Source organism: Helianthus annuus, chromosome 10, assembly GCF_002127325.2.
Source record: "Helianthus annuus cultivar XRQ/B chromosome 10, HanXRQr2.0-SUNRISE, whole genome shotgun sequence".
Classification (NCBI taxonomy): Eukaryota; Viridiplantae; Streptophyta; class Magnoliopsida; order Asterales; family Asteraceae; genus Helianthus; species Helianthus annuus.
This window is the reverse complement of record NC_035442.2, coordinates 41,308,160-41,335,300: the sequence shown is the minus strand read 5'-3', so window position 1 is coordinate 41,335,300 and position 27,141 is coordinate 41,308,160. Positions and strand designations below refer to the sequence as shown.

The 27,141-nt window shown below is 38.3% G+C and overlaps 1 protein-coding gene across 1 annotated transcript; it reads left to right on the top strand.

Moving 5' to 3' along the window:
• Window positions 1-10,225: 10,225 nt before the first annotated feature.
• LOC110881429 lies at window positions 10,226-11,492 on the top strand. The gene is made up of 4 exons (XM_022129691.2): window positions 10,226-10,357; window positions 10,453-10,779; window positions 10,856-10,956; window positions 11,348-11,492. The coding sequence occupies exons 1-4, from the start codon at window positions 10,247-10,249 to the stop codon at window positions 11,490-11,492; spliced, it is 684 nt and encodes a 227-aa protein (XP_021985383.2). The 5' UTR covers window positions 10,226-10,246.
• The last annotated feature ends 15,649 nt before the right edge of the window (window positions 11,493-27,141 follow it).

The following is a 27,141-nucleotide window of genomic DNA, read 5'->3' as shown; positions in this document are numbered from 1 at the left end:
TTTGAATCTTGCAAGTCCTAATTAACAAGCCTTACACAAAACTCTATTGGAACCGCTAATCACCCCCAAATTTTTTTTCAAAAATTTTCATTTTTTTTACTTGTCTAGGTTTAAGTTGGAAATTTCAAAATTCTAAAAAGGTTATATTTTTACAAATTTACAACCGATAGCGTCGTGATAAAAAGAACCAACATAAGAAAATTATGAAACGGCATGACAAACTTAGTTAAAATTTGATTATATATACTAGATCACATAAAAAAACCCATTCCCACAAAAGTGAGTTTTGAGCCTTTATTGAGCTTACAAATACAAATCTTTAAACTAAATGCTCATTTTTCGTTTCTTGTGTGAATAGTTGCTTGGTTCTTACGACTCTAGAACTTGCCAAGAAGATGCATTCCCGGTCCTTACCAACTTAAAACCCAAGTAAGTAAATGATGGAGGCATTAGGACTAACCCCTTTTTATTTCTACACCATTATTTTTTTTACCACCTACCCAAAAATCCCCCTAGTTAACCTCTTTGAGCCTAAACCTTTTCATTTCTTAACCCAAACCAAACACCCTTTTTACCCACCTAAAATCTTTTTTATTTTAAACCCTTTATTTTAGTAACAAAGCTCGGTTTTTCTTATGACTTGAAAAAAAAAATATAGAGGATGAAGCCAAAGAAATAAACAAACAAGTTTATCAAAGACAACTTTGTTTGAAAGAAATGCTTCATCAAAATAAAAAGTTTGAAAAATAACGAGTCTTATGAAAACCGACGCTTTTTACGCTTTTCGCCCTTTTACTAACCACTAACCCAACCACCCACCTTGAGCCCAAGCCTAACCCTTCACCCAAAACTCCTCTTGATATTTACAAAGGTGTATAGTTAAAAAGGAGGAGGATTGATTGCTTGGCAAGCTTATGGTAGGAGTAAGTTCCATGCCGCTCTCGAGTGATTCAGTAAAAAATACACCTTCGGCCGAGTGTTGAGTGATCCCCCGTGAGGTATGTGAACTTGTATCTAAATGGAATTTTAAAAAGGCATGTTATACCCTAATAAGTAATCTATCTTATGAAACGTTTTTAATAAATCATGACGAATAGGATTGTAAATAAATAAAAATAAAACTTAACAAAGAATCTTGGAAAACCTGACACTCTATGACAAACCCAAAAACCTTCTCTTCTACCCATTCCATTTGGGAGTGTAAAGCCACATTATAAAGAGTTTTGCTTGAGGACAAGCAAAGATTCAAGTGTGGGGGTATTTGATGTGCACAAAATGCAACATATAAATTACATCAATTGTGGCATAAAACTAACCCTTTTTTAGTACTAATGTTGGAAAAGTGTGTTTTTGTCTTACTTTTATATTTTTAGGATTAAATGAGCTCAAATGAACAAAAGAAGCAAAAAGGCAGCTAAATCTAACATAAATACAACAAAAGGAATAAACATGGCATGCCCGACCTCCCGACAACATCTTCCCAAGCAAAACAAGACAACGGAAGGCTGAACACGCCCCGTGCTCAATGAGCACGGGGGTGTGCCCAAGTGTCAGCAGAAAAGACAAAGTTGTAGAAGCTTCTATCGCCCACTACGGGGCCGTGCTCAGCGGACACGGGGCCGTGGTCAACTCTAAGATCCACAGGATCTAGGGAAATCTTGATAGTACAGATATGCTTCTTCACACGGGGTCGTGCTCAGCGGACACGGGGGCGTGGTCAACTAATGCAGACAAACTGCAATTAATGAAGAAAGAGAGAAGAATGGACACAGGGCCGTGCCCGATGGACACGGGGCCGTGCCTGAGCTTCTGTTCAGCCTATAAATAGGAGTGCTTGGATCACTTGCAAATCATCCCTTGGCACACCACCTCTCTTACACTTCACCCACCACCCACCACCATCACAACACCATCATCCACCACCATCATCCATTGTCCATCATAGAGTGTGTGAGTCGTCTCGGGATCCAAGATTGATCGTAAGAGTTCTTGACAATCAAAGGCCATGTTTTCCTAAGTCTCTTACATCATTTGGTGAAGACAAGTGTTTAGTGTAATACTTTTTCTTTTTAATCTTTTCGCACTTTTTATTTGGTTATGTATTAATGACTTTAATAACTAGTTTCTTATGTTGAAGGTGATTCTTCCTTATCGTTTTATGTGGTGTCTTGGCATTATTTTACTGTCTATATAAAATAAAAGATTTTCACCATTCATATCTCCACGGTCTATATGGAGATATGTTGGCTACCTGGTCGGGGGTTAAGGGAACGGTTTGGTAAGAGTCTTGCCATTGTTCAGTGTATAGATCCTGCAAAGGACCTGGGTCAAATTTAGTAGGACCTCCTTCAATACCCACCGGTATTGGATGGCGGGGGTCCAAACTCTTTGATCCCCTCATAAGTTAAACTACTATTAAAACTTTAACCCGGCTACTTAGGACTGTATCCCTGCTGACTCAGACTACTTAGTCGAGGGTAACGTCACCTTCAAAAGAGGGGCCTACCACAATATGCATTAATAACTTAATTAATTATCTTTCAATAATCCGACCCTTTAGGATTGTATCCTTGCTGACTCAAACTACTGGGTTGAGGGTAACGTCACCTTCAAAAGAGGGGCCTACTACAATAACTAAGATAATCTCTTAAAAAGTGCAAAAGTGCGGAAATAATCAAAGGTTACACTACACACGAGTTGGATCCAAGTGATTCATCTTGTCTATCTGTTTTTACTGTTATTTTACTTTTCAGCATCTTAGTTAGTTTTATTTTTCTAGTTTAAAAACCTTTTTCTAACTTTTGATTTGATTAGACGTTGAGCATAAACCGGTACTAAAAGCTCTTGTGTCCTTGGACGACCTCGGTATCTTACCAACACTATACTACGTTCACGATGGGTGCACTTGCCCATATGTGTGTTTAGTGTTAGTGAATATCGTGTTTTATAAATTTAAAACTTGGCTAAAAAGTGTAAAAAGGGCTTAAAATATATACCTAAAATATATTACACTACACACGCATCAGTGTGTACGTTCCAGGCGATGGAAATGGTACCTTTGTTAAGAATACATGCGAGTCAGATACTTATCCAAAGGTTATAGAAGCCTATGTCATAACCAGCACCACATCGTTTTTGTTCACATCGACAAAGAATTACCTTTTGTTTTTAAAAGAAAACAATAGGGGGTAAGCCGTTTGTTTCATAACTCATAAGGAGTTTTGTGACTCCATTTACTTGGAACCCTATTGAGTATATAGCATGATTTTTTCACTTCATAATACCAATTTGTATGGATGTATACGGAGTTGTAATTTGGTGAACAAGACCAATAGATTTAGAGTAAAGTTAAATGAAATTTGCCTCTCTGTGGTTTGGGGGTGTTTGCAATTTGCCTCCCGGATAATAAGTTTTCACAATATGACCCCTCATGGTTTCTGTCTTTAAAAATATGCACCCCTGTTGTCACATGAGAGTTAGTTTGATCGTTTGACTGAGGGCCAAATATGTAATCTCACCACTTCTCTTTATTATAACACCATTTCTTAATTCTATCACCACCACCACCCACCACCATTATTACCACAACCTCGACCAATCAAATTTTGTTGTGAAAACCCTTTTGTAGCTTCGTCAAGCTGCCCTATCTGAAACCATTTTGCACCGGTATTGGGCAAGAATTGATCTTTAACATTCTTTACATAATCTTAAGTACCCGAGTCTTATTCCTCTTGAACCATCATATTCTGCAAACCAAAATTCCACCTTCCAACCAAGCTCCTGTTATAGCAAAAATGATGTTTTTTCGATCTTGAATTGGATTTAGACTTGGGTTTGGATAAAGATACAGCAAGTATGCAATCTACAGTTCGACTATCTTCCGCTCTAAAACTATTGATGATTCCGGCAGCATATATAGCCCTGAACTCGAAACATTTAGTTGAGTTTTGATTCATTCTAAACAACATATGGTTAAGTTTTGATTCATTTTGAAGAACTGAGAATCAACAGCCATGCCTAAATCAAGACAGTACCAACACTTGATACATGTTGGGCTTAATTAATCCAGCCCAAATGTCACATAACCCTAGTTTAGTTCTTAACTATAATACAGTTAGGAATTTCTATGAACAGTGTTTCAAGTTTTTTTTTTTTTTTTTTGACTTTTTGTCTCTTTTGTCTTTTTGTGTTTTATATACTTTTACCCTTATCTTTCAGCATTGACACTTACAATATCTTACCTTTTTAAAAACATTGTAATCGAGTTTTACGTGTTTATATTTATGTACGTGTCCATACATTTTTCCGAAGATATAATATGTTGATTTACGCTTCAACATAATTTTTTCCTGAAAATGAGTTGGGTCAATATAACATTTTCTTATGCTTATTATAGTGTAAGTTTTCAGTTGTTCTATGTTTTGAAGTAAAATTTATTTTATTTTTTCCGTAAATGAACCAGTTCAAATATAATAAGTTTTTTTTTGCTTATTTTTATGTACGTTTTCAACGTAATTTTTGTTCACAAATGACTCGGGTCAAATATAATATGTTTTCGTTACGGTATAAATTTGAGTCACTTTACGTTTCGACACTGTTGCAATGTACTGTATCATTCTTTAACTTAAAAAATAATATTTTTATACATGCTTATTTTTATGCATGTGTCAATATAAATTGAAGTTGGTTTATGTTTATACGTAAATTTTCATTAAAGTTATATTAAAGATAGTGTTTAAGTTTTCATTTACCCTTAATTTAAAATCAGCTCGTACTGTTGTCTAGTTAAATTTTTTATGGTTTTCGGTGGATGTAAATATATGTAGATATTCTTTTGAGCATATTTCTTTCGGCTACTACACTAGCTACTACACTAAACCAAAGACATCGACTGAAACCCCGCAATGTAGCGCGGGTAATCTTACTAGTTATCTATAATTAGTTTAGATAGAATAGCAGCAGCGAAAGAAATCATAATCGTTTTTGGGATTTTCGAGCAGCATTGTAGCGTATCAGAAAAGAGAGTGGTTCTTACAGTTGAACCATTGGATCTAGATGAAATTTTCTGGGATTGTTAGGGACTCATTGCTTTACATCCTGGACGGTTGGATTGTGGTTTTGAGTTTCAGAGGTCGTGCTATAGGTGGTGTTTGTTTTTGAAGAGGTAAAAGGTCTACAGTCTGCGAACCACATCTACAGGCATCTACAGGAGAAGAGGTGGACCAAAGGTCTGCAGTCTGCAAGGAGAAGATGGTTTGTTTTTTTATTCTACAAAAAGATAACACACACTTCACACACAACCATCTGTTCTCTCTTGACCAAAGCTCTTGTTCTCTCTCTGCATCACCACCTCCACAACCATCTGCCTCACCACCACCACCACCACCACCTCACCACCACCACCACCACCACCACCACCACTACAACTACCCACCCCCGTCGCAACCACCCACCCCGTCACAACCATCTGCCGTCGTTCGATTTGGGGGTTCCACCACCGCCATAGCACCACCGCCATCACATATCTCTCTCTTCTTTCCCTCTCTCTTCTTTCCCTCTCTCTCCTGCCGCTCCCCTCTCTCTCTCTCTCTTAATTCTGTGGTGGGTTTTGACATGTTGGGAGTTGATTTGTGTTGAAGAGAGAGAGATGATTCTGCTGAAGAGAGAGAGAGAGAGATGATGGGTGTCGGAGGTTGATTTTGCTGAAGAGAGAGAGAGAGAGATGATTCTACTAAAGAGAGAGAGGGAGAGATGGGTGGCGGAGGTGGAGGTGGTGGTGGCAGAGGAGGTGGTGGAGCCGGAGGAGGGAGAAACGGGAGAAGAGGAGAAGAGGTTGGAAGAGGATGGAACATGTCTGCGTGGTGAAGAGGTCTCGCAGACCTTTTTTAATGAAAGGTCTGCGAGAAAACAAACAAGCTGCAACATCCAAACGTCTGCGCGCGTCTACGCGGCGCAGACATAAATGGCCAGAAGTGCTTCTGGCCAAAAAACAAACACCACCATAGTGTCCGTTTTTAAACTGTTCTTTTTTGAGGAACATTGTTCTAATTCTTCACCACTTTGAGTTCTCAGTTTTGTAGATCTTAAATTTTTAAAGCACTATATCTTTTGTTAGCGAAAGATATATGTAACAATATCCCGAGTAATCTTCCATAAAAATTGCGCGATATTTTATCCTTCCCAAGAAGTATGGCTTGTAAATTGTATATGTCACTATGCACTAATTCAAGAATCTTTGTACGTAGTTAATTATTTGAATTTTAAGGAATGGTTTTTTTAGTAATCTTAGTTTGTTTGCATGTTTGACGATTATGCTTTTTATCTTTTAACGTTGAAATTAGTTTAGATGTAACCATATTTGGCAAAAGTAGCTGGTGGCTGGTAGCTGAAAGCTGGAAGCTGTTAGCTGGTGGCTGGAAGCTGGTAGCTGTAGCTGGTAGCTAGTAGCTGTAGCTTTTTAGGTATATTTGGTGTTTGGTAGAGTAGCTGGAGCTTTTAATAAAATGTATAAAATTACCAAAATGGACATAACTAAAAATTTAGAAAGTTGGTGCATTAAAAAGTTCCTTATTTTGAGAGGTTAAAATAGTCATTTTTCCCTAAAAGCTTGTAGCTCCTTCTAAACGCTACTAGTAGTAGCGTTCAACCAAAAGCTTCAAGCTCCTAACTTAAAAGCTTAAAGCTCCTTCAACCAAACAAGACTTTTTATTAAGTAGGAGCTTTTTCTTAAAAGCTTAAAGCTAGAAGCTCCTAAAAGCTCCTAAAATCATAGTTTGGCATGGAGCTTTTACCCTAGTTAGCATAGTCCTTAAAGCTAGACAACTTGTCGCCGCTATTGACTTATATGTCACCGCTACTATGCTAACTAGGGTTAAAGAGGATAAGATTTCTGTGGCTAGGGATTAAAGTGGGACACAAACCTTTAGCGGAGACACTGTGTCGCCGCTATTAATTATTCCCTGTCGCCGGTATTGCTTCTTGAATCCCCAACCGTTAGATCAGAATACTGATCAACGGCTGGGGAATGGGTTTGACGCGGATCGACCAATAGCGGCGACAGCGAAAGATATGATATGGCATAGTACCGGACGATCGGAAGATGGGACTATGCGTCATCCAGTTGATGGATCTGCATGGCAAGACTTTGATAAAAAGTACCCAAACTTCGCGATGGAGCCACGAAATGTTCGCTTAGGGCTTGCAGCTGACGGTTTTAATCCCTTTAACAACGGTAGTGGATCCTCGACTCATAGCACGTGGCCGGTTATACTCACCACATATAATCTGCCTCCCTGGCTATGCATGCGAGAGTCCACATTCATGTTGACCTTGTTGATTCCTGGCCCTAAATCACCGGGGAAAGGCATGGACGTTTTCCTTAGACCGTTAGTGGATGAGCTTAAGCAATTGTGGCAGACAGGTGTACGTACCAAAGACGCAGCAACAAACACATACTTCACAATGAAGGCGGCGTTGTTATGGACCATAAATGACTTTCCAGCCCGTAGTAGCCTATCAAGTTGGAGCGGACAAGGCTACATGGCATGCCCAACTTGTAACCAAGACACTCCTTCAATACGTGTAACTGGTAAATGTGCTTATGTTGGTCATCGCCGGTTCTTAGATGCCAACCATCCTTGGAGAACAAGTCTCGACTTTAACGGGAGACCCGAGACACGAGACCCTCCGAGACAGTTTAGCCCAGCTGACATAGAAGCTCAACTAGGTCGTTTAATTAATCGTCTACCAGGCAAGCATCCAGATTTTGGAGGTGGGAGGATAACCCGGTCAGATTTCGAGTTGAACTGGTCCAAAAGAAGCATATTTTTTGACCTTGAGTATTGGTCTTCTCTGCAGCTGAAACATAACTTAGATGTAATGCATATAGAGAAAAATGTGTGCGAGAGCTTGCTCGGTACTCTTCTAATGAACGATAAGAGCAAAGACACGCCAAATGTGCGGTCCGACTTAGAAAAACTAAACATTCGGCCGTCACAATGGCTGAAACAATCGGGTGGCAAGTTCTTAAGTCCCCACCCAAAGTACTCATTCAAGTCCGATGATCGAAAACTTTTTTGTCAGTTTATAAAAAATGTTAAATTACCAGATGGGTTTGGATCTAATATCAGTAAGAGGGTGACAGATAACAATGCTAACATTACCGGGTTGAAATCTCATGACTGTCATATCCTCATGCAACGTTTGATACCGATTGGGGTTAGAGGGCTTTTGACTAAAGATACATCTACACCAATAGTAGACCTTTGTATGCTCTTTAAGCAACTTTGCTCTAGAACACTATCGGTGGATGATATGAAGAAAATAAAGGATGACATTGTTACCATCTTATGCAAGTTAGAGATGATCTATCCACCTGCGTTTTTTGACATTATGGTTCATTTACTTGTGCATTTACCTGATGAAGCGATTGCGGGAGGTCCAGTAGCTTTTAGATGGATGTATTAATTTGAAAGGTACATGAAAAAACTAAAGAACTATGTCAAAAACCCGGCAAGGCCTGAAGGTTGTATAGCTGAAGGTTATGTGTTTGAAGAAGATCTAACATTTTGTTCAATGTACCTTAAAGATGTTCAGACTAAGTTCAATCGCCCAGATAGAAACGATGATGTCGTTGTTGAAAAAAGAAAGTTATGGGTGTTTGAGTCCAAATGTCGTTATGTTGGCGCAAGAAAGGAGAAATATCTATCATTCATCAAAAAAAGCAAGATGGAATGGTTTGTCCTCGAAAACTGCGCAGAAGTTAGGGAGTACATGAAGTGAGTGCTTCTATCTTTAACATTTCATAATCTGTTAATTGGTATTTCTCATTCCTTTCTTATATTTGTCATCAATGTAGTGAATTCAAACATACACACCCCCCATGATGATCTTAAAACCAAATTTCTGGGATGGTTTCTCCATAAGGTATAATACATATATAACACTCATTACTCTATACTTGCTAGGTAATACATATATAACAAACATTATTACTCTATATTTGTTAGGTCCATTCGATGAAAACACAAAATTCTCCAGAATTCCACCCGGAGTTGTATGCTCTTTCAATTTGTGCGAAAATGACTGCTTACACTTACACTGCTTGCATAGTCAACGGTGTTAGGTTTAAGACACTTGAACGTGATGCAAAATGCGCAACGCAAAACTCTGGGGTGGAAGTGGTTGGAGAGAACAGTGTGAAATTTTATGGCCAATTAGAAGAAATTATTGAGTTGCATTATACAAATGATTATTCCGCTGTCCTATTTCGGTGCAAGTGGTTTGATACTCAAAGGGGTGTAAACCATGACAATAATATCACCAGTATAAGCACTGAACATGAATGGGACAAAGACGATCAACTCATATTTGCTTCGCAAGCCAAACAAGTGTTCTTCATCCAAGAAACGTCTCGAAACCAAAAAATAAACATAGGTGGGTAGTCGAAAATGTTAATCATCGAAGAATTTGGGATCGGCCATTAAGTGATGACCGCGTCAATAAGGTTCAAAATGTTGACAAACACTTAGAAGATAGGGACATTGTCGACAACAACTCTTCATCTGACTGTCCACTTGTCATTGACTTGACCCAATACTTTCAAATTGGATCTTCTCATGTTATTGCGGGTGAGCCTTCAATTGAAGTTGATCCCCCAACGGCCACCGTCGATGAAGTGTTTGAAGTCGAGACTGATTGTGATGAGGTCGAGGCTGATTATGATGAGGATGATCTCGATTATGTGGAGTCTGACTAAAAGAAAAGTTATTGTAATTTATATTGATTTGTAATTGATAAACACTTGTTTGAAATATTTATTTGAATTTGAGTTACACTTGTTGTACTTTCCCTTAATTTCTATTAGATACACATGCTGTAACATTTGTAACTTTATAGGGATTATGTTTTCTGTATTGTTGATATTCGCTTATCTGATGGCTGATGTGGCCCCCTGGGGACATGGGGGTGACGGCGCTGGTGATCCACCGCTTCCTCCTGGTGGATTTCGTGGCACACACGAGACAGACGGTAAGTCTTTTACTAAATTATTTTGTAGTCCTTATATTTTTTATATTATAAATGTTGTTACTAATTATTTTTGTTTTAATTGCAGCGGTTCCCCCGAAGAGGGTTAGGGGGAAAGCAAAAAACGAGAAACTAAGGCGTCTGGTAAAAGGGGGGGGGGGCTGTATCGCTTACGTTTGACAGGCAGGTGACGTATACCCCTGTTGGTAAAACAAGAGATATGTTTTCACGGGAGGCCGGCCTGTATATGTGGCGGTCCATCCCGTTCGATAAAATTGGATGGGATAACGTTGAACAACATTACAAGGATGCCCTCATGAACCACTTACGGGTAAATAACTTATATACATAAAATTTTATCAAAAATTTAAGCACATGCAAATCTAATTTATATATGATATTTTAACCTTTTTATTTAATTTGTAGGAAAATTTCAATTTTGATGAAGTGGAACGTGATATAGAGGCCAAAAACTTGACGGGTGGCATTAGGGTTGTGCTTATGAAGCGGTACTCTGACCGCAAGCACGATGCTAAAAAATTATTTAAGAGCAAGGGAGGTTACAATGATCTTGAGAGTGCAAGGGCATTCCATCCCCCGGATATGCCCTATGATAACTGGTTGAGAACCATCGAAGGTTTCCGGGAAGAAAAATATATTAAAAGAAGCAAGGCCAACACACTAGTACGCGAGAAACAACAATTCCCATACCGTGGGGGGACATCTTCGTACGGTAGCACCGCCTATAAAAATGTAATGTTTTATGTATGTGTGCGTGTGTGTAAGCTTTTGTTTATTTAATGTCTAATCTAAGTTTAATGTTAAACAGGATATGGATTGGGTAACTACGTATGCTAAAACCCACACGGACAATCAAGGGAATTGGGTTGATCCGGTTGCTGAACAAAATTACCTAAGTATTTCTTTTAAGTATTATTTTCTATAACAAATATATATATATATATATATATACACACATATATATTTAATCATCTTCGTAAAATACAGCGGAACATACAACACGCCACAAGTGAATGGAGGGGTGAGGGTCCGCCAATTGCCCCGTATCAGGAAGCGTTGGGTGAGCGGCGAGGATGGTACCGCGGGATGGGGCCTAAAACTTCTTCCAACACGTCCTCGCACTCGTCATCTAACATGTTGTCTTTGTAATCTCGGACGCAAGAACCCTTTTCCGAGGTAAACTACGCAATTTATAAAATGACAAACGAACGCATGTTTCCTTGTTAAATATATGTTGGTAGCGTTAATTAATATGCTAATATACGTTTTGCTATCTATTATTGTAGGATTTTGTTAACAGCTTGTTCCAAACCCCGTCATTTTTTAACCAACTTAACAACTATCTTGCTTCACAAGGAAAAGGAAAAGGAAAGTCAAAAGACTACAATTCTGACAACTTATTCGATAATGAATCCGACGATGAACCCAACTATAACGATGAGTGACTTGTTTTTAATGTATGATTTGGATTTAATTAAACGTTGTAGGATATAATGTACGACTTAAACGTAGTTTTTAATTATATTACCTTTAGTATCTGTTGATTATGTTCATGGCGTATGCTTGCGTTGTTTGAAAATAGGCAGGTTTTGTTTTTTCGGCCGTAAAACTGGCTGGACAGCTGTATATACAGCTGCTGTATTAAAAAAAAACAGACTTTTAGCGGCGACACGTGTCGCCGCTATTGCCTTTCAACCTTTACCGACGAACGTTAATACCGGTGACACGTTTAGCGACGACAACTGTCGCCGCTAAAGGTGTAGGATTAATACCGGCGACAATAGTCTTTACCGGCGACAACCGGTTAATAGCGGCCCAGCAATACCGGCGATGCTTTACCGGCGACATGTCACCGCTAATAGTCAATAGCGGCGACAAAAGTGGTCAATACCGGCGACACCTGTCGCCGCTAAAGGTGCCCTGTTCTTGTAGTGATACCCGTAAACGTTTATAATGTACGTGACTAAATCTACTTAGTAGACATTTTATTAACATCATTCATAGGTACATCAGTAGCATTGCTTGATTCAGTCATAAGTACATCATTGACACTACTATTAACAACATCTTTGATACTAAGTTTAAACATTCCATCGGTATGGAGACCAAGGCCAACAAACTTTTTACCCTTTGAGAGGATGAATTTATCTCCTTCAAACATAAGCTTGAATCCATGTTTGGTGAGGGCCGATGCGGACACTAGGTTCTTGCGAACCTCAGGGACATGTAAGACATCTTTCAAAGTCAAGGTGTGTCCAGAAATGAATACCAAATCGATATTTCCCTTTCCCTTTACTTGTGCAGTTGCGTGATTTCCCATGTATATCGTGAAGTTTGTAGATTCATAGGTTTTGAACATGGAGATATTGTTGCACACATGTAGGGTGGCACCTGAGTCGACCCACCAAGATTTATCTTCTTCGAGGGAGAATGCATCGGATATCATAGCAACAAAGTTACTACCTTTTTCATCCTTTTCTTTGTCATTTCTTTTTTCGGTTTTGCCTTTTAATAAGCGGCAATCCTGCTTATAGCGTCCCGGATTGTTGCAGTTGTCACAAATCACATTTTTCTTGTTCTCTTTGAACTTGCCTTTTCCTTTGTTGTCAAAACGTTTCCTTTTTCGACCATTGTTGGAAGATTCTCCCTTTCCACCCATCATATGGACGTTAAATGTATCCCTTTTTGTCTTGTTTTCCAAACGATATTGTTCTTTAATGCGAGGATGCTTTCTAAGGTCTTTCAAGGTCATTTCGTCCTTTCGATGTTTAAGATTTTTCTTAACAACTTTCCAAGTAGAAGGGGATTTTTCAATTATGGATGCAACTTGGATTATTTCATCCATTTGCATGTTGTGTTGTGTGAACATACATAGAATGTGTTCAATATCATACATTTGGTCTATAATTGGACGTGAGTCAATCATTTTATACGAATCGAATTTTGAGATTATGAATTTCTTACTTGTTGCGTCTTCGCTGTAGTATCTTTCCTCAAGAGTGTTCCATAGCTCTCTTGCGGTTACAATGTTTCTATAAACATCAAAGAGGAGGCTGGACATTGTATTCAAGATGTGTCCTCGACATATGATGTCATCGTTTACGAACTTCAGATGATCACATGTTGCTACCATTGTTTCATTTTCGCTTTCTTCGGGAAATTGTTTGGTGAGAACATAGGAGACGTTAAGGGTTGCCAAAAGAAGTTGCATCTTCTTTCGCCAACGTTTGAAGCCCTTACCATCAAAGCGTTCCAACTTGGCGATATCACACGACATCTGTTGTAGATTCTTGGAAGCCATTGTTCTTGATAAATTGCTTTAACTGTTTTTTCCGATTTTTGATTTGTTCGTCCTACTTAGTACTTGGCGAGATCTCTCTATCCTTAAAGCAATTTCGCCACCTTCGGTCGTTTATGTTGGTTCATTTTTAGTTTCTTGCGATCCAATATGTCTTTTCAAATAAAACTATTCAACCATCACACCGATCCAAGTGTTCGCATGGAGCCATCCATCGATTTGAATGTTTTTGTTTGAAAGAAATAATGAACCATCTTTTCTGTTTATTAACACCGATTCATTTTTTGCATCTTTTCATGAATATTCAAGCAACCCATTTAATTAAATCGATCCACAGCGTTCTTCCGATTTAATCAAATGGATACGCTATGTTCTTCCGATTTAATCAAATCGATCCACGGTGTTCTTGCGATTTAATCAATTCGACCACCGTGTTCTTCCGATTTAACTAAATCGACCCACCTTGTTTCAAAACTCTTCCTTCAATTTATCTAAGACTCGAAACCATTTAATATCTTTCTAAAAATAATTTACCCAACATGTGTTAGGTTGTTGACACAACAAAGGAATTAGAAAAACACCTTAATTGGAAAACTACATTAGTTTTGTTTGATCGTTATAAACAATTACCTGAATTTTTTTTTTTTTCTTATCGTCGTATTTTAATATATAAAGTTAATGGGCCAAACTATCTGTACATATTAGTTAGCTATCTACACACTTAGGGTTTACCTACACTGCGTATAAAGCGTATAGGGTTACCCCTCTATGCAGCGTATAGACCTATACGCAGCGTAGGTAAGGGGTAGGTACACGACCAGACAATCAAACCTAGTACCATGTCAAATCAGTCTGACATACGCTGCGTGTAGGTCTATACGCAACGTATGTCAGACAGATTTGACACTGATACGATGTTGTCTACGCACGTGAATAAAGCTATACGCAGAGTATAGAGCTATACGAGGAGTATGATTGTAGTTATCTCCTAAGTTGGTTCAATTCCTTTGTTCTGTATATCTTCATTTCCTCTGTATCAAACAGAATATTGTTAAAATGTCATCATTTTGGGACGAGAATTATTTCTGTAATCGCTATTCTAACGACGCATGGGGAGTAAATGATGCCAATGAGGAGGAGGTTGTGTCTGGAGTCCCTGTTGATCATAAAACACAGTTGCCATACTTGAATGAGACTCCGACTCCACCTGTTGATGAACCAAAATACCCGGCGCATCAAGTGTATCCGGATTACGGATACGAGTATGAATCTCTGTACGTACAATAAATTGGATACCGTGCTGAGAATGCACCTGTTGATGAACCATATTACTCGACGCAGCAATCGTATCCGGGTTACGGATACGGGGATACGGGGGTAAAGGTGGATACGATGGATACGGGGGTGAAGGTGGATACGGGGGATACGGAGGTGAAGGTGGATACAGTGGATACAAGGGTGAAGGTGGATACGGAGGCTACAGTGGATACGAAGGATACGGTGGATACGGTTATGAGTCTCGTAACACACCACTGTGTAATGATTATGAACCATCTACTCCGGGCAATCTGTTTCATATACAGGAGGTATCACATTAATATTTATATTATTCTTATAATAATTATTATTATTTTTAAAATTATATTGTTATTGTTATTATTAATGTTGTTGTTAAAATTATATTGTTATTGTTAATATTCGTTTTTTGTTATAATTCTTAATATTATAATAATTATTATTGTTGTTCAAATTATTATCATTATTATTATTGTTAAAATTATATAACTATTGTCAACATTATTATTATTATTATTATTATTATTATTATTATTATTATTATTATTATTATTTTTATTATTATTATTGTTAAAATTATTATAATTATTATTTTTGTTAAAATTGTTATAAATATAATTATTATTATTATTATTGTTATTATTATTATTATTATTATTTTTGTTGTTGTTGTTGTTGTTGTTGTTGTTATTATTATTATTATTGTTATTATTATTGTTATTATTATTTTAATGACGATTTTAGTTTCGACGCTCGTTAGGGACCTACGTGTCTTACGGGCGAAGTCGACTAAATAACAAAACCTATATATTTTAACGACGAACTTAGTTTCGACGCTCGCTAGGGACCTACGCGCCTTATGGTTCGACTTCGACTAAATAATAAAAAAAATATATTATTTAGTCGACGTCGTCCGTTACGAGCGTAGGTCCGTTACGCGCATCGAAATCCGTAACGAGTCAAAATAATATTGTATTTTTGTTATTTAATCGACGTCGTCTGTTACGAGCGTAGGTCCGTTACGCGCGTCGAAATCTGTAACGAGTCAAAAATATATTGTTTTTTTTATCCTCATTTAATCAATGACGTCTGATTATTATTTACTGATTAGTTTCCTTTTGTGCAGGTATTTTCACAAGATGATATCCACTTCCATCACCGCTCGAAACAAGAGTCGGGAGTGTTGTACGAGCGGTCACCTGTTTTTCTTGTATTGCCTCTTGTACAAGAGGTCGTGCGCTCTCGCACATGGGTTGGCGTAGTACTTCTCATCCGCGCATCATCGACAGGAGCGCGGAAAGTTATTCGGCGACGCCTACGTCACTAGGATAGCCCTTTCGTTGGGCTATCACCGGAAAATGACCACCAGCGTGTAGGCCCGGCAATAGAGCCGAAGCGGATGGGGATGAACACAATATCGGGAATGCACGTTACCAAAAAATTCCCATGCGGGAAGCGGTTTAAGGCTGCGGACGGCCAGCCTTACGCGCTTACACAGTTATCGGCACAGTTCGATCTGGTATATCCCCCGTGCGATCCGGAGGTGCCGGAGGAGCAACCGGCCATGGTCGTTCCGGAGCCACCACAGCCGCGTGGACCACCCGAGATGCCTCAGTTCCCACGACATGTTGGGCCAGGTCCCGCCCCATCATATAAGCGGCTACGTCGCGACGTTGATAGGCTGACGTATGTGGTGGAGTGGATGGCTGTAGAGCTGCAGAGGCTTCCAAAGCGTGAGGGGTTACCTCCACGACAGTTCATTCCGCCTGCGGAATGGCATCGGCAGCATGAGCAGGAGGAGCAGCAGGATCCACTGCCATAGTATTTTATCATTTTGTTATTTAGGTACAAACTTTTGTTGTATATATCAAACTTTTGTTGTATATATAAAACTTTTGTTGTAAACGGTGTAACATATTCGAACAGTACCTGGGTATATCAAATTATTTAACGGTATAATATTTTAACGTTATAGTATTCGAACCGCACACTTAAAAATAATTAACGGTATAATATTTAAACGTTTATAGTATTCGAACGGCACTAGACTTGGTATAATAATTTATTTCAAAACCTCGATAACGATATTATATATTTGAACCATATATACGCTTTTCAAAATTTTAACGTTATACGCTTTTCGAGGACATCGACTAAATAAATTAACGACGACATCGACTAAATAATAAAAAAAACATTACATATTTTTAACTCGTTATATATTTTAAGCGAGTTAACGTTGTAAACAGGTGAGAATTTATACCACAAATATGCCGAATGACCAAACAAAATTCTAAAAGATTATATATGCTGCGTATAGCTCTATATGCAACGTATATAAACCTTGTGAAAAAACTAATGCTTCAAACCCACCAAAATGACCCCAAAAGTTCAGATGGTTTACATACGCTGCGTATAGCTCTATACGCAACGTATATAAATCCTTGTTTTCTGTGCAATGATTACTGATCAGACATTGAAATCCATGCTTTACCTATATGCAGCGTATATGTGTAACTCTATACGCTGCGTATAGGTCTATACGCTATAGGTCTATACGCTATAGGTCTATACGCAGCGTAGGTAAACCCTGATTCAATTAGGGTTTGGTATGCCAATAGACACATTGGTATGCCAATAGGTACACCCAAAGTTAATATCAAAAGGTTTTGATTTACTTTCCCACAACTACCCAACTTTGAGTTTAATTATTTCAGAAGATTAAAAATTGATACATCAAATTGTCTATCATAGACTCATAGTTGGTAAACAACTTTCAGCCTGCAATTTCTCAAAATAGTTATTGAAAGATAAATTTGATTGCATACCAAAGGTTTACGAATTAAGATCTGACTGCAGCCCAAAATTAGAAGCCCACTAATTATTTTGCAGCTCAAAAATCATCAAAAGTGTAGCTTGCAACCCAATAATTAACAAAATAGCAGCCCATTTGATTACAAAATATCAGCATCCACGAATTGTTGGATATCAAAGAAAATTAAAGTGTTGATGAACCTGGCGAAATCGAAGATGCTCTTAATAGAATTGGTAATGTCGAATGAGATGGTGTACCCTTGTTTGAATAACCACCATAACTTAGGTTATACAACAATAATTACATAATATCTAACTAATAATAGCTAATCTAGATTAACAAATATTCTAACACCGTCTGATGCATGTCAGTGTGCATATAATTTAGGTGTATATTTTAAGCTATTTTTACACTTTTTAGCCAAGTTTTAAATTTATAAACACGATATTCACTAACACTAAACACACATATGGGCAAGTGCACACATCGTGGACGTAGTATAGTGTTGGTAAGATACCGAGGTCGTCCAAGGACACAAGAGCTTTTAGTTCTGGTTTATCCTCAACGTCTAATCAAATCAAAATGTTAGAAAAAGATTTTTAAACTAGAAAAATAAAGCTAACTAAAATGCTGAAAAAGAAAATAAAAGTAAAACAGATAGACAAGATGAATCACTTGGATCCAACTCGTTTGTAGTGTAACCTTTGATTATTTTCGCACTTTTGCACTTGTTTAAGAGATTATCTTAGTTATTGTAGTAGGCCTCTCTTTTGAAGGCGGCGTTACCCTCAACCCAGTAGTTTGAGTCAGCAAGGATACAATCCTAAAGGGTCGGATTATTGAAAGATAATTAATTAAGTTATTAATGCATAATGTGGTAGGCCCCTCTTTTGAAGGCGACGTTACCCTCGGCTAAGTAGTCTGAGTCAGCAGGGATACAGTCCTAAGTAGCCGGGCCAAAGTTTTAATAGTAGTTTAACTTATGAGGGGATCAAAGAGTTTGGACCCCCGCCATCCAATATCGTTGGGTATTGAAGGAGGTCTTACTAAATTTGATCCAGGTCCTTTGCAGGATCTATACACCGAACAATGGCAACACTCTTACCAAACTGTTCCCTTAACCCCCGACCAGGTAGCCAACATACCTCCATATAGACCGTGGAGATATGAATGGTGAAAATCTTTTATTTTATATAGATAGTAAAATAATGCCAAGACACCACGGACAAACGATAAGGAAGAATCACCTTCAACATAAGAAACTAGTAATTAAAGTCATTAATACAAAACCAATTAAAAAGTGCAAAAGATTAAAAATAAAAAGTATTACAATAAACACTTGTCTTCACCAAGTGATGTAAGAGATTTAGGCAAACATGGCCTTTGATTGTCAAGAACTTTTACGATCAATATTGGATCCCGAGATGACTCACACACTCTATGATGGACAATGGACGATGGTGGTTGATGATGGTGTTGTGATGGTGGTGGGTGGTGGGTGAAGTGTGAGAGAGGTGGTGTGCCAAGGGATGAGTTGCAAGAGCTCCAAACAATCCTATTTATAGGCTGAACAGAAGCCTGAGCACGGCCCCGTGTCCATCCGACTCTCTCTCTCTCTCTTCATTAATTGCAGTTCGCAATTTCATTAAATGGGTCTGCAACAGTTGACCACGCCCCCGAGTCCGCTGAGCACGGCCCTGTGGTGGGCAGTAGAAGCTTCTATCACTTTGTCTTTTCTACTGACACTTGGGCACGCCCCCGTGCTCACTGAGCAAGGGGCGTGTTCAGTCTTCTGTCTTCTTGTTTTGCTTTGGGAAGATGCTGTCGGGAGGTCGGGCATGCCACGTTTGTTCCTTTTCTTGTATTTATGTTAGATTTAGCTGTATTTTCGCTTTTTTTGTTCATTTGAGCTCATTTAATCCTGAAAATACAAAAGGAAGACGAAAGCACACTTTTTCCAACATTTGTACTAAAAAAGGGTTAGTTTTATGCCACAATTGATGTAATTTATATGTTGCATTTTGTGCACATCAAATACCCCCACACTTGAATCTTTGCTTGTCCTCAAGCAAAACTCTTTATAATGTGGCTTTTTCACTTCCCAAATGGAATGGGTAGAAGAGAAGGTTTTTTGGACTTGTCATAGAGTGTCGGGATTTCCAAGATTTTTTATTTAAGTTTTATTTTTATTTATTTACAATCCTATTCGTGATGATTTATTAAAAACGTTTCATAAGATAAATTACTTATTAGGGCATAACATGCCTTTTTTTTTAAATTCCATTTATATACAAGTTCACATACCTCACGGGGGATCACTCAACACTCGGCCGAAGGTGTATTTTTAGTAAATCACTCAAGAGCGGCATGGAACTTACTCCTACCATAGGCTTGCCAAGCAATCAATCATCCTCCTTTTTAACTATATACCTTTGTAAATATCAAGAGGACTTTTTGGGTGAAGGGTTAGGCTTGGGCTAAAGGTGAGTGGTTGGGTTAGTGGTTAGTAAAAGGGCGAAAAGCGTAAAAAGCATCGGTTTTTTTTAAAAGACTTTTTATTTTTCATAATTTTAATTTTTTATTTTGATGAACCATTTCTTTCAAACAAGGTTAATTTTTTGATGAACTTGTTTGTTTATTTGGTTTCATCAACTATATATATATATATATATATATATATATAGGAAAGTCATAGGAAAAACCGAGCTTTGTTACTAAAAGAAAAGGGTTAAAATAAAAAGGTTTAGGTGGGTAAAAAGGGTGATTGTTTTGGGTTAAGAAATGAAAAGGTTTAGGCTCAAAGGGGTTAACTAGAGGGATTTTGGGTAGGTAGTAAAAAAAATGAAAAATAATGGTGTAAAAAGAAAAAAAAGGGTTAGTCCTAATGCCTCCATCATTTACTTTCCCGGGTTTAAGTTGGTAAGGACCGAGAATGCATTGTCGTGCAAGTTCTAGAGTCGTATGAACCAAGCGGCTATTCACACAAGAAATGAAAAATGAGCATTTAGTGTAAAGATATGTATTTGTATACTCGATAAAGGCTCAAAAACTCACTTTTTGTGGGAATGGGTTTTTATGTGATCAAGTATATATAATCAAATTTTAACTAAGTTTGTCATGCCGTTTCATAATTTTCTTATGTTGGTTCTTTTTATCACGACGCTATCGGTTGTAAACTTATAAAAATATAACCTTGTTAGAACTTGAAATTTCCAACTTAAACGTAGACAAGTAAAAAAATGAAAATTTTTTTTTTTGAAAAAAAAATTGGGGTGATTAGCAGTTCCAATAGAGTTTTGTGAAAGGCTTGTTAATTAGGACTTGCAAGATTCAAAGTTTTAGCATCCCCCCCTCCCACACACACACTTAAATTACACATTGTCCTCAATGTGTCCCAAAAATAAGTTTTTAGGTTGATTGAATTTGTAAAAGGGTGTTAAAAGCAAAATTTTATGTTACTGGCACTCTGGACACGACCCCGTGGTGACCGGGCACGGCCCCGTGTTCAGGTGCCAGTGACAAAATTTAGCAAAAAAAAAAAAAACAGAAGCCTAGACACGGGGGCGTGTTCAGTGAACACGACCCGTATCCAGTTACCTGAACTGGCCGATTTTTTTTGCAGATTGTGCAGCACGGGGCCGTGTTGGGCGGACACGGCCCGTGCTGAACTTGCTGTAATGAAGAAATTTTTGTCGGATGGCCTTGTTTTCGTGCATGGAGTGATGTTTCTCGTCTCCCTTGTTATCCTTGACCATCCCGAGTGTGTTTTATTCATTACAACACCATTAAACATTAAAACCATCATTTCATTGAAGTCATAGAGAGAAATACATAATCCTAGGAAGTTAATATTTTAGATAAGCGAGCACAAGAAGCTTAAACCAAGGAGTTCTAGCCTAAAAGTTATTCTAATTAGCAAAATTCCCGAAGAGATAATTCTCTCGGTTAGATGTGGCTTCAAAGAACTCCTTCCTCCGGGCATGGGTTCCTCATACGTTGGCGAGCCACTCCTCTATCTCCCTTAGGAGGAGGAAGACGGGCTCGTTGGCGTCGGTTTGAGGAGGTACAACTTCCACCGGGACTTCTTGTAGATTTTCAAGGGGAGGCTCCGCTAGAATGTCATCCCATCCGGTAGGGTTGTTGACTCCAAGTGCTAGGTTCCAATCCTCTTGAGGCAGGATTGGTTCCATGGGAGGTGTTACAAGAATATTTAACCTCTGGTGCAAGAGGTTAATTTCTTGAAAACTATTTTCCAGCCCTACAGTAAGATAATTTATACGGTCTATTAGGACCTCCTCCACCGAAGTCATTTCATCGAGAGCTTCCCGTAGTGCCATGACGTAGTGTAGATAGGTAGCTTCAATGGAAGGCCTTCTCCCTCTTCGACTGTTTCTTGAATGTACAGAGGATGTTCCACTGTTTTCACTTGACATTCTATGAAAACAAACCAGAAATAACTTATTTTAATGAAACAGTACTTTGGACACGGCCCCGTGCTCAACGAGCACGGCCCCGTGTTCACCTTTCTGCAGAATTTTGGATCAAGGAACCTTGAAGTTTTAAGTTATTTTTCCAATTTGTGAAGCCTTTTTAGTAATAATAACTTAAAACAATGTTATGCAACTTATTTTTAACAAGATTCCTTGAACAAAACTTCAACAGTCCTTATAATAAAGCTTGAAATCTCAAGCTTTAATGGAGGTGTTGGAGAAAGATGAAAAAGAAGGAAATGGATAAAAGAGGAAAGGACAAGATGGTTGTTGGAACCTTCTTTTAGATCATACCTAGGATGGTAGGAGAGAAGATCCCTTCAAATCTTAGTCCCTGGATGGTCCAAATGTGCAGGATTCTTGGCAGCATTTATAGAAAACGACAGCATGCTGGACACGGCCCCGTGTCCGCTGGACACGGCCCCTTGTCCGCTGGACATGGCCCCGTGTGCAGGCAAGATCCTGACACATTTTGTCCGTATTCTGATGTAAAGTCAGAAGAGAATCTTTTGGTGGACACGGGGGCGTGTTGGCTGGGCACGGCCCCGTGTCGAAAGGCTGATTATGAACATTTTCTATTTTCAAGGAACTTATCCGGATCGGGTGGTTCCTTACTGGATGGGACAACCCCGAAGTGCCTAAGATACCTTAATTGCTCTAGATTAAGACGAGAACGCAAGAGGTTATCGGTGAGGGTGATTCCTATGATAAATGTAAGTGGACAAGTCCAGCCCTTTTCTGGGCTCTCGTTAAAGAAGGTGTATGCCGAATCGCTCAGGTCTATGTATGCATCGAATGAAGTCGATGGGGAGTCCTTCATGGCACAATCGGCACAGGGATGACTATCGTCCAAGTCCTCGCTAGAGTGGAAGGTATTCTTGGGAGCAACGAGGTTGTTTTTATTTGAATGTGAACCCAATAATTCTTCTTGGTCATCGTCTTGAGATGAATTAAGGAAATCCATCTTAAGTTCTTTTAACCAATTAAGAACTAGATTTTCTAGTTGAAATAGTTCGTCGAGGAGCATTTCTCCTAGAATATCCGGTTGAGTGCATTCGACGGAGAGATAAGGATTATTTTTACTTTCGCCCCTCTTAAGGCTACAGGAAAACGATGGGTCTATATAATGGGGCTTATAGTTTAGAAAATAGCATTCTAATTCTTTATGACCGCCTCCACATAATTGACACCACGTACCATAAGAGTGGCGAAAGTAAAAAGTATCATTACCACTCATGTTTGTGTCAGAAATTACCAACTGTCGGGATCTTACGGTTTTGTTTTCAGTAACTGAATCTTGGGCACGGGGGCGTGTTGAATGGGCACGGCCCCGTGTTCAGCTTACTGTCTGACTTAAAACAAGATTTCCAGTTCCAATGATTGGGCACAGGGCGTGTTCAGCGGGCAGGGCCCGTGCTGACTTCTGCAGAAGCTGAAAAACTAAGAAAATCCTAAAAAAATAAAAATAAAATAGAAAAAATGATTAGGCCGCTGATTCCTAACTTTCTTAAAATCCTTGTGTCCCCGGGAACGGTGCCAAAAACTTGATGTGTGTCAGTGTGTATATAATTTAGGTGTATATTTTAAGCCCTTTTACACTTTTTAGCCAAGTTTTAAATTTATAAACACGATATTCACTAACACTAAACACACATATGGGCAAGTGCACCCATCGTGGACGTAGTATAGTGTTGGTAAGATACCGAGGTCGTCCAAGAACACAAGAGCTTTTAGTACCGGTTTATCCTCAACGTCTAATCAAATCAAAATGTTAGAAAAAGATTTTTAAACTAGAAAAATAAAACTAACTAAAATGCTGAAAAAGAAAATAAAAGTAAAACAGATAGACAAGATGAATCACTTGGATCCAACTGGTGTGTAGTGTAACCATTGATTATTTTCGCACTTTTGCACTTGTTTAAAAGATTATCTTAGTTATTGTAGTAGGCCCCTCTTTTGAAGACGACGTTACCCTCAACCCAGTAGTTTGAGTCAGCAAGGATACAATCCTAAAGGGTCAGATTATTGAAAGATAATTAATTAAGTTATTAATGCATAATGTGGTAGGCCCCTCTTTTGAAGGCGGCGTTACCCTCGGCTAAGTAGTCTGAGTCAGCAGGGATACAGTCCTAAGTAGCTGGGTTAAAGTTTTAATAGTAGTTTAACTTATGAGGGGATCAAAGAGTTTGGACCCCCGCCATCCAATACCGTTGGGTATTGAAGGAGGTCCTACTAAATTTGATCCAGGTCCTTTGCAGGATCTATACACTGAACAATGGCAAGACTCTTACCAAACCGTTCCCTTAACCCCCGACCAGGTAGCCAACATACCTTCATATAGACCGTGGAGATATGAATGGTGAAAATCTTTTATTTTATATAGACAGTAAAATAATGCCAAGACACCACGAACAAACGATAAGGAAGAATCACCTTCAACGTAAGATACTAGTAATTAAAGTCATTAATACAAAACTAATTAAAAAGTCCAAAAGATTAAAAATAAAAAGTATTACACTAAAAACTTGTCTTCACCAAGTGATGTAAGAGACTTAGGCAAACATGGCCTTTGATTGTCAAGAACTCTAACGATCAATCTTGGATCCCGAGACGACTCACACACTCTATGATGGACAATGGATGATGGTGGTGGATGATGGTGTTGTGATGGTGGTGGGTGGTGGGTGAAGTGTGAGAGAGGTGGTGTGCCAAGGGATGAGTTGCAAGAGCTCTAAGCACTCCTATTTATAGGCTGAAAAAAAGCCTGGGCACGGCCCCGTGTCCATCCGACTCTCTCTCTTCATTAATTGCAATTCGCAATTTCATTAAATGCGTCTGCAACAGTTAACCACGCCCCCGTGTCCGCTGAGCACGGCCCCATGGTGGGCAGTAGAAGCTTCTATCACTTTGTCTTTTCTACTGACACTTGGGCACGCCCTCGTGCTCACTGAGCAAGGGGCGTGTTCAGTCTTCTGTCTTCTTGTTTTGCTTTGGGAAGATGCTGTCGGGAGGTCGGGCATGCCACGTTTGTTCCTTTTCTTGTATTTATGTTAGATTTAGCTGTATTTTTTGCTTCTTTTGTTCATTTGAGCTCATTTAATCCTGAAAATACAAAAGGAAGACAAAAGCACACTTTTTCCAACTTTAGTACTAAAAAAGGGTTAGTTTTATGCCACAATTGATGTAATTTAGATGTTGCATTTTGTGCACATCACCATCCCGTAATCTAGAATGGGCAGACATGTAACATGGTCTTCAGCTGAGATAAATCCTTGACCTGCTCTGCTTTGGTGAGAATGTCTGCTACTTGCTCCTTTGTTGCACATAATTTGATGTCTACTTCCTTCTTCTTTATTAAATCACGAATGAAGTGATATTTGACCCTAATGTGCTTGCGTTTCCCATGGTAAACTGAATCTCTTGCTAGGCAGTTAGTGGATTTGTTGTCACGGTTTATGAACACATGATGCGTCAAACTCTTATTTCTTTGATTGCCATGCTACAACTCCTCCGATCCTAAATGAAAAATATATCCCGAAGTGCTCTTGTTGTCATCGATGTTACCTGCATAATCACTGTCACTGTATCCCATTAAAATCCCTGTGTCTCCTTTTGATAGGTGATTCCATGATTTGGGGTTCCTTTAATATATCTTAGGGTCTGTTTAGTATGAGGTAATGAAATGAACGAGAGAATGGAATGAACAAAGTAATGGAATGGACAACGGAATGAAATGGATCATTCTATTCCGTTGTGATGTTTGGTTACTTATATGTGAATAGAATGAATTATTACTTTGTAGAGTTTGATAGGCAAGAAAAGACGAAGTAACGAAACACAAATTATTAAAAACGACAAGAATATAATTATCTAAGTAGTAGTAGCAGCAGCAGCAGTAGTAGTAGTAGTAATAATAATAATAATATATTTCTTTCTATTCCTTGAATGAATGAAAAAAAACATCCCTTTACCAAGGAATGAAAATTGTTATATTTGAAAGGAGTTACATTCCTTTTGAATGCCCTATTCCATTACTACTTATAACCAAACATGTTTCTTTTTATTCCATCAGAATGATTCATTCCATTTTACCTTCTATTTCTTTATACCAAACGCTACCTTAGTATGTGTTTTCCTGCTTCCCAGTGACCCTTCTTAGGCTGCTCCATAAATTGACTTATTTTACATATAACAAACAATATGTTTGGCCTAGTTTTTGTTAAATACATTAGACTTCCAACAAATTTTCTAAACACATGTTGATCAACTCTCATCCGGATCTTCCTTTGACTACCGTAATCCATTTTCCATTGGGGTAGAGGCTGGAATACAATTTCTCATGCGAAACTTATCTAATAGATTCTTGGCATATTTTTGTTGAGATAATCTAATGTTCCCTTCTTCATAAGACTCCTAAGTCAGGTATCTCGTATTCTTTCTTCATTGATTCTTTGAATTGAGTTATCATGTCCATTGACTCACTTGCAATGGTAAGGTCATCAACATAAAGACAAACCAACAACCTGATGTTTTTGTAATTTTTGATAAATAGAGTGTGTTCGAAGACACATTTTCTTAAGCCATGTGTGCTAAAGTAATGATCAATGCGACTATACCAAACCGTTGGAGCTTGCTTCAAGTCGTATAGTGCCTTTTTCTAAACGACGTACCTTATCTTCATCTCCCTTTCTCACATACCCTTCTGCTTGCTCTGTGTAGATTTATTCATTTAGTTTGTTGTTTAGAAATGTTGCTTTAAGATCCATTTGATGAAGATGCCAACCATGATGCATTGTTAAGGTTAAAAGTAGACGAACCATATCAAATCATTTAACTAGAGTGAACATAGCTTGATAGTCAATCCCATGTTTTTGTTTGTATCCTTTTACCACCAATCTCGCCTTATGTTTGCCTATATTCCCAGGCTCATCATATTTTGTTTTATATATCCATTTTACACCTATAGGTTTTTTATCTCTAGGTGGTTCCACTAAGTCCTAGGTTTCATTTTTCAAAATGAATTATATTTCCTTATCCATGGCTTTTTCTTTAATAGCTTCTTCAAACCAAATAGGATCCTCAAAATCTGCATAGAATACAAAATTGGCTAATTATTTAGAACTATTTGGATTCCCTTGATAGATATTGGTGTTGGATATTTATGTCCGGTTCGATAAGTCAACACTACCGACCGG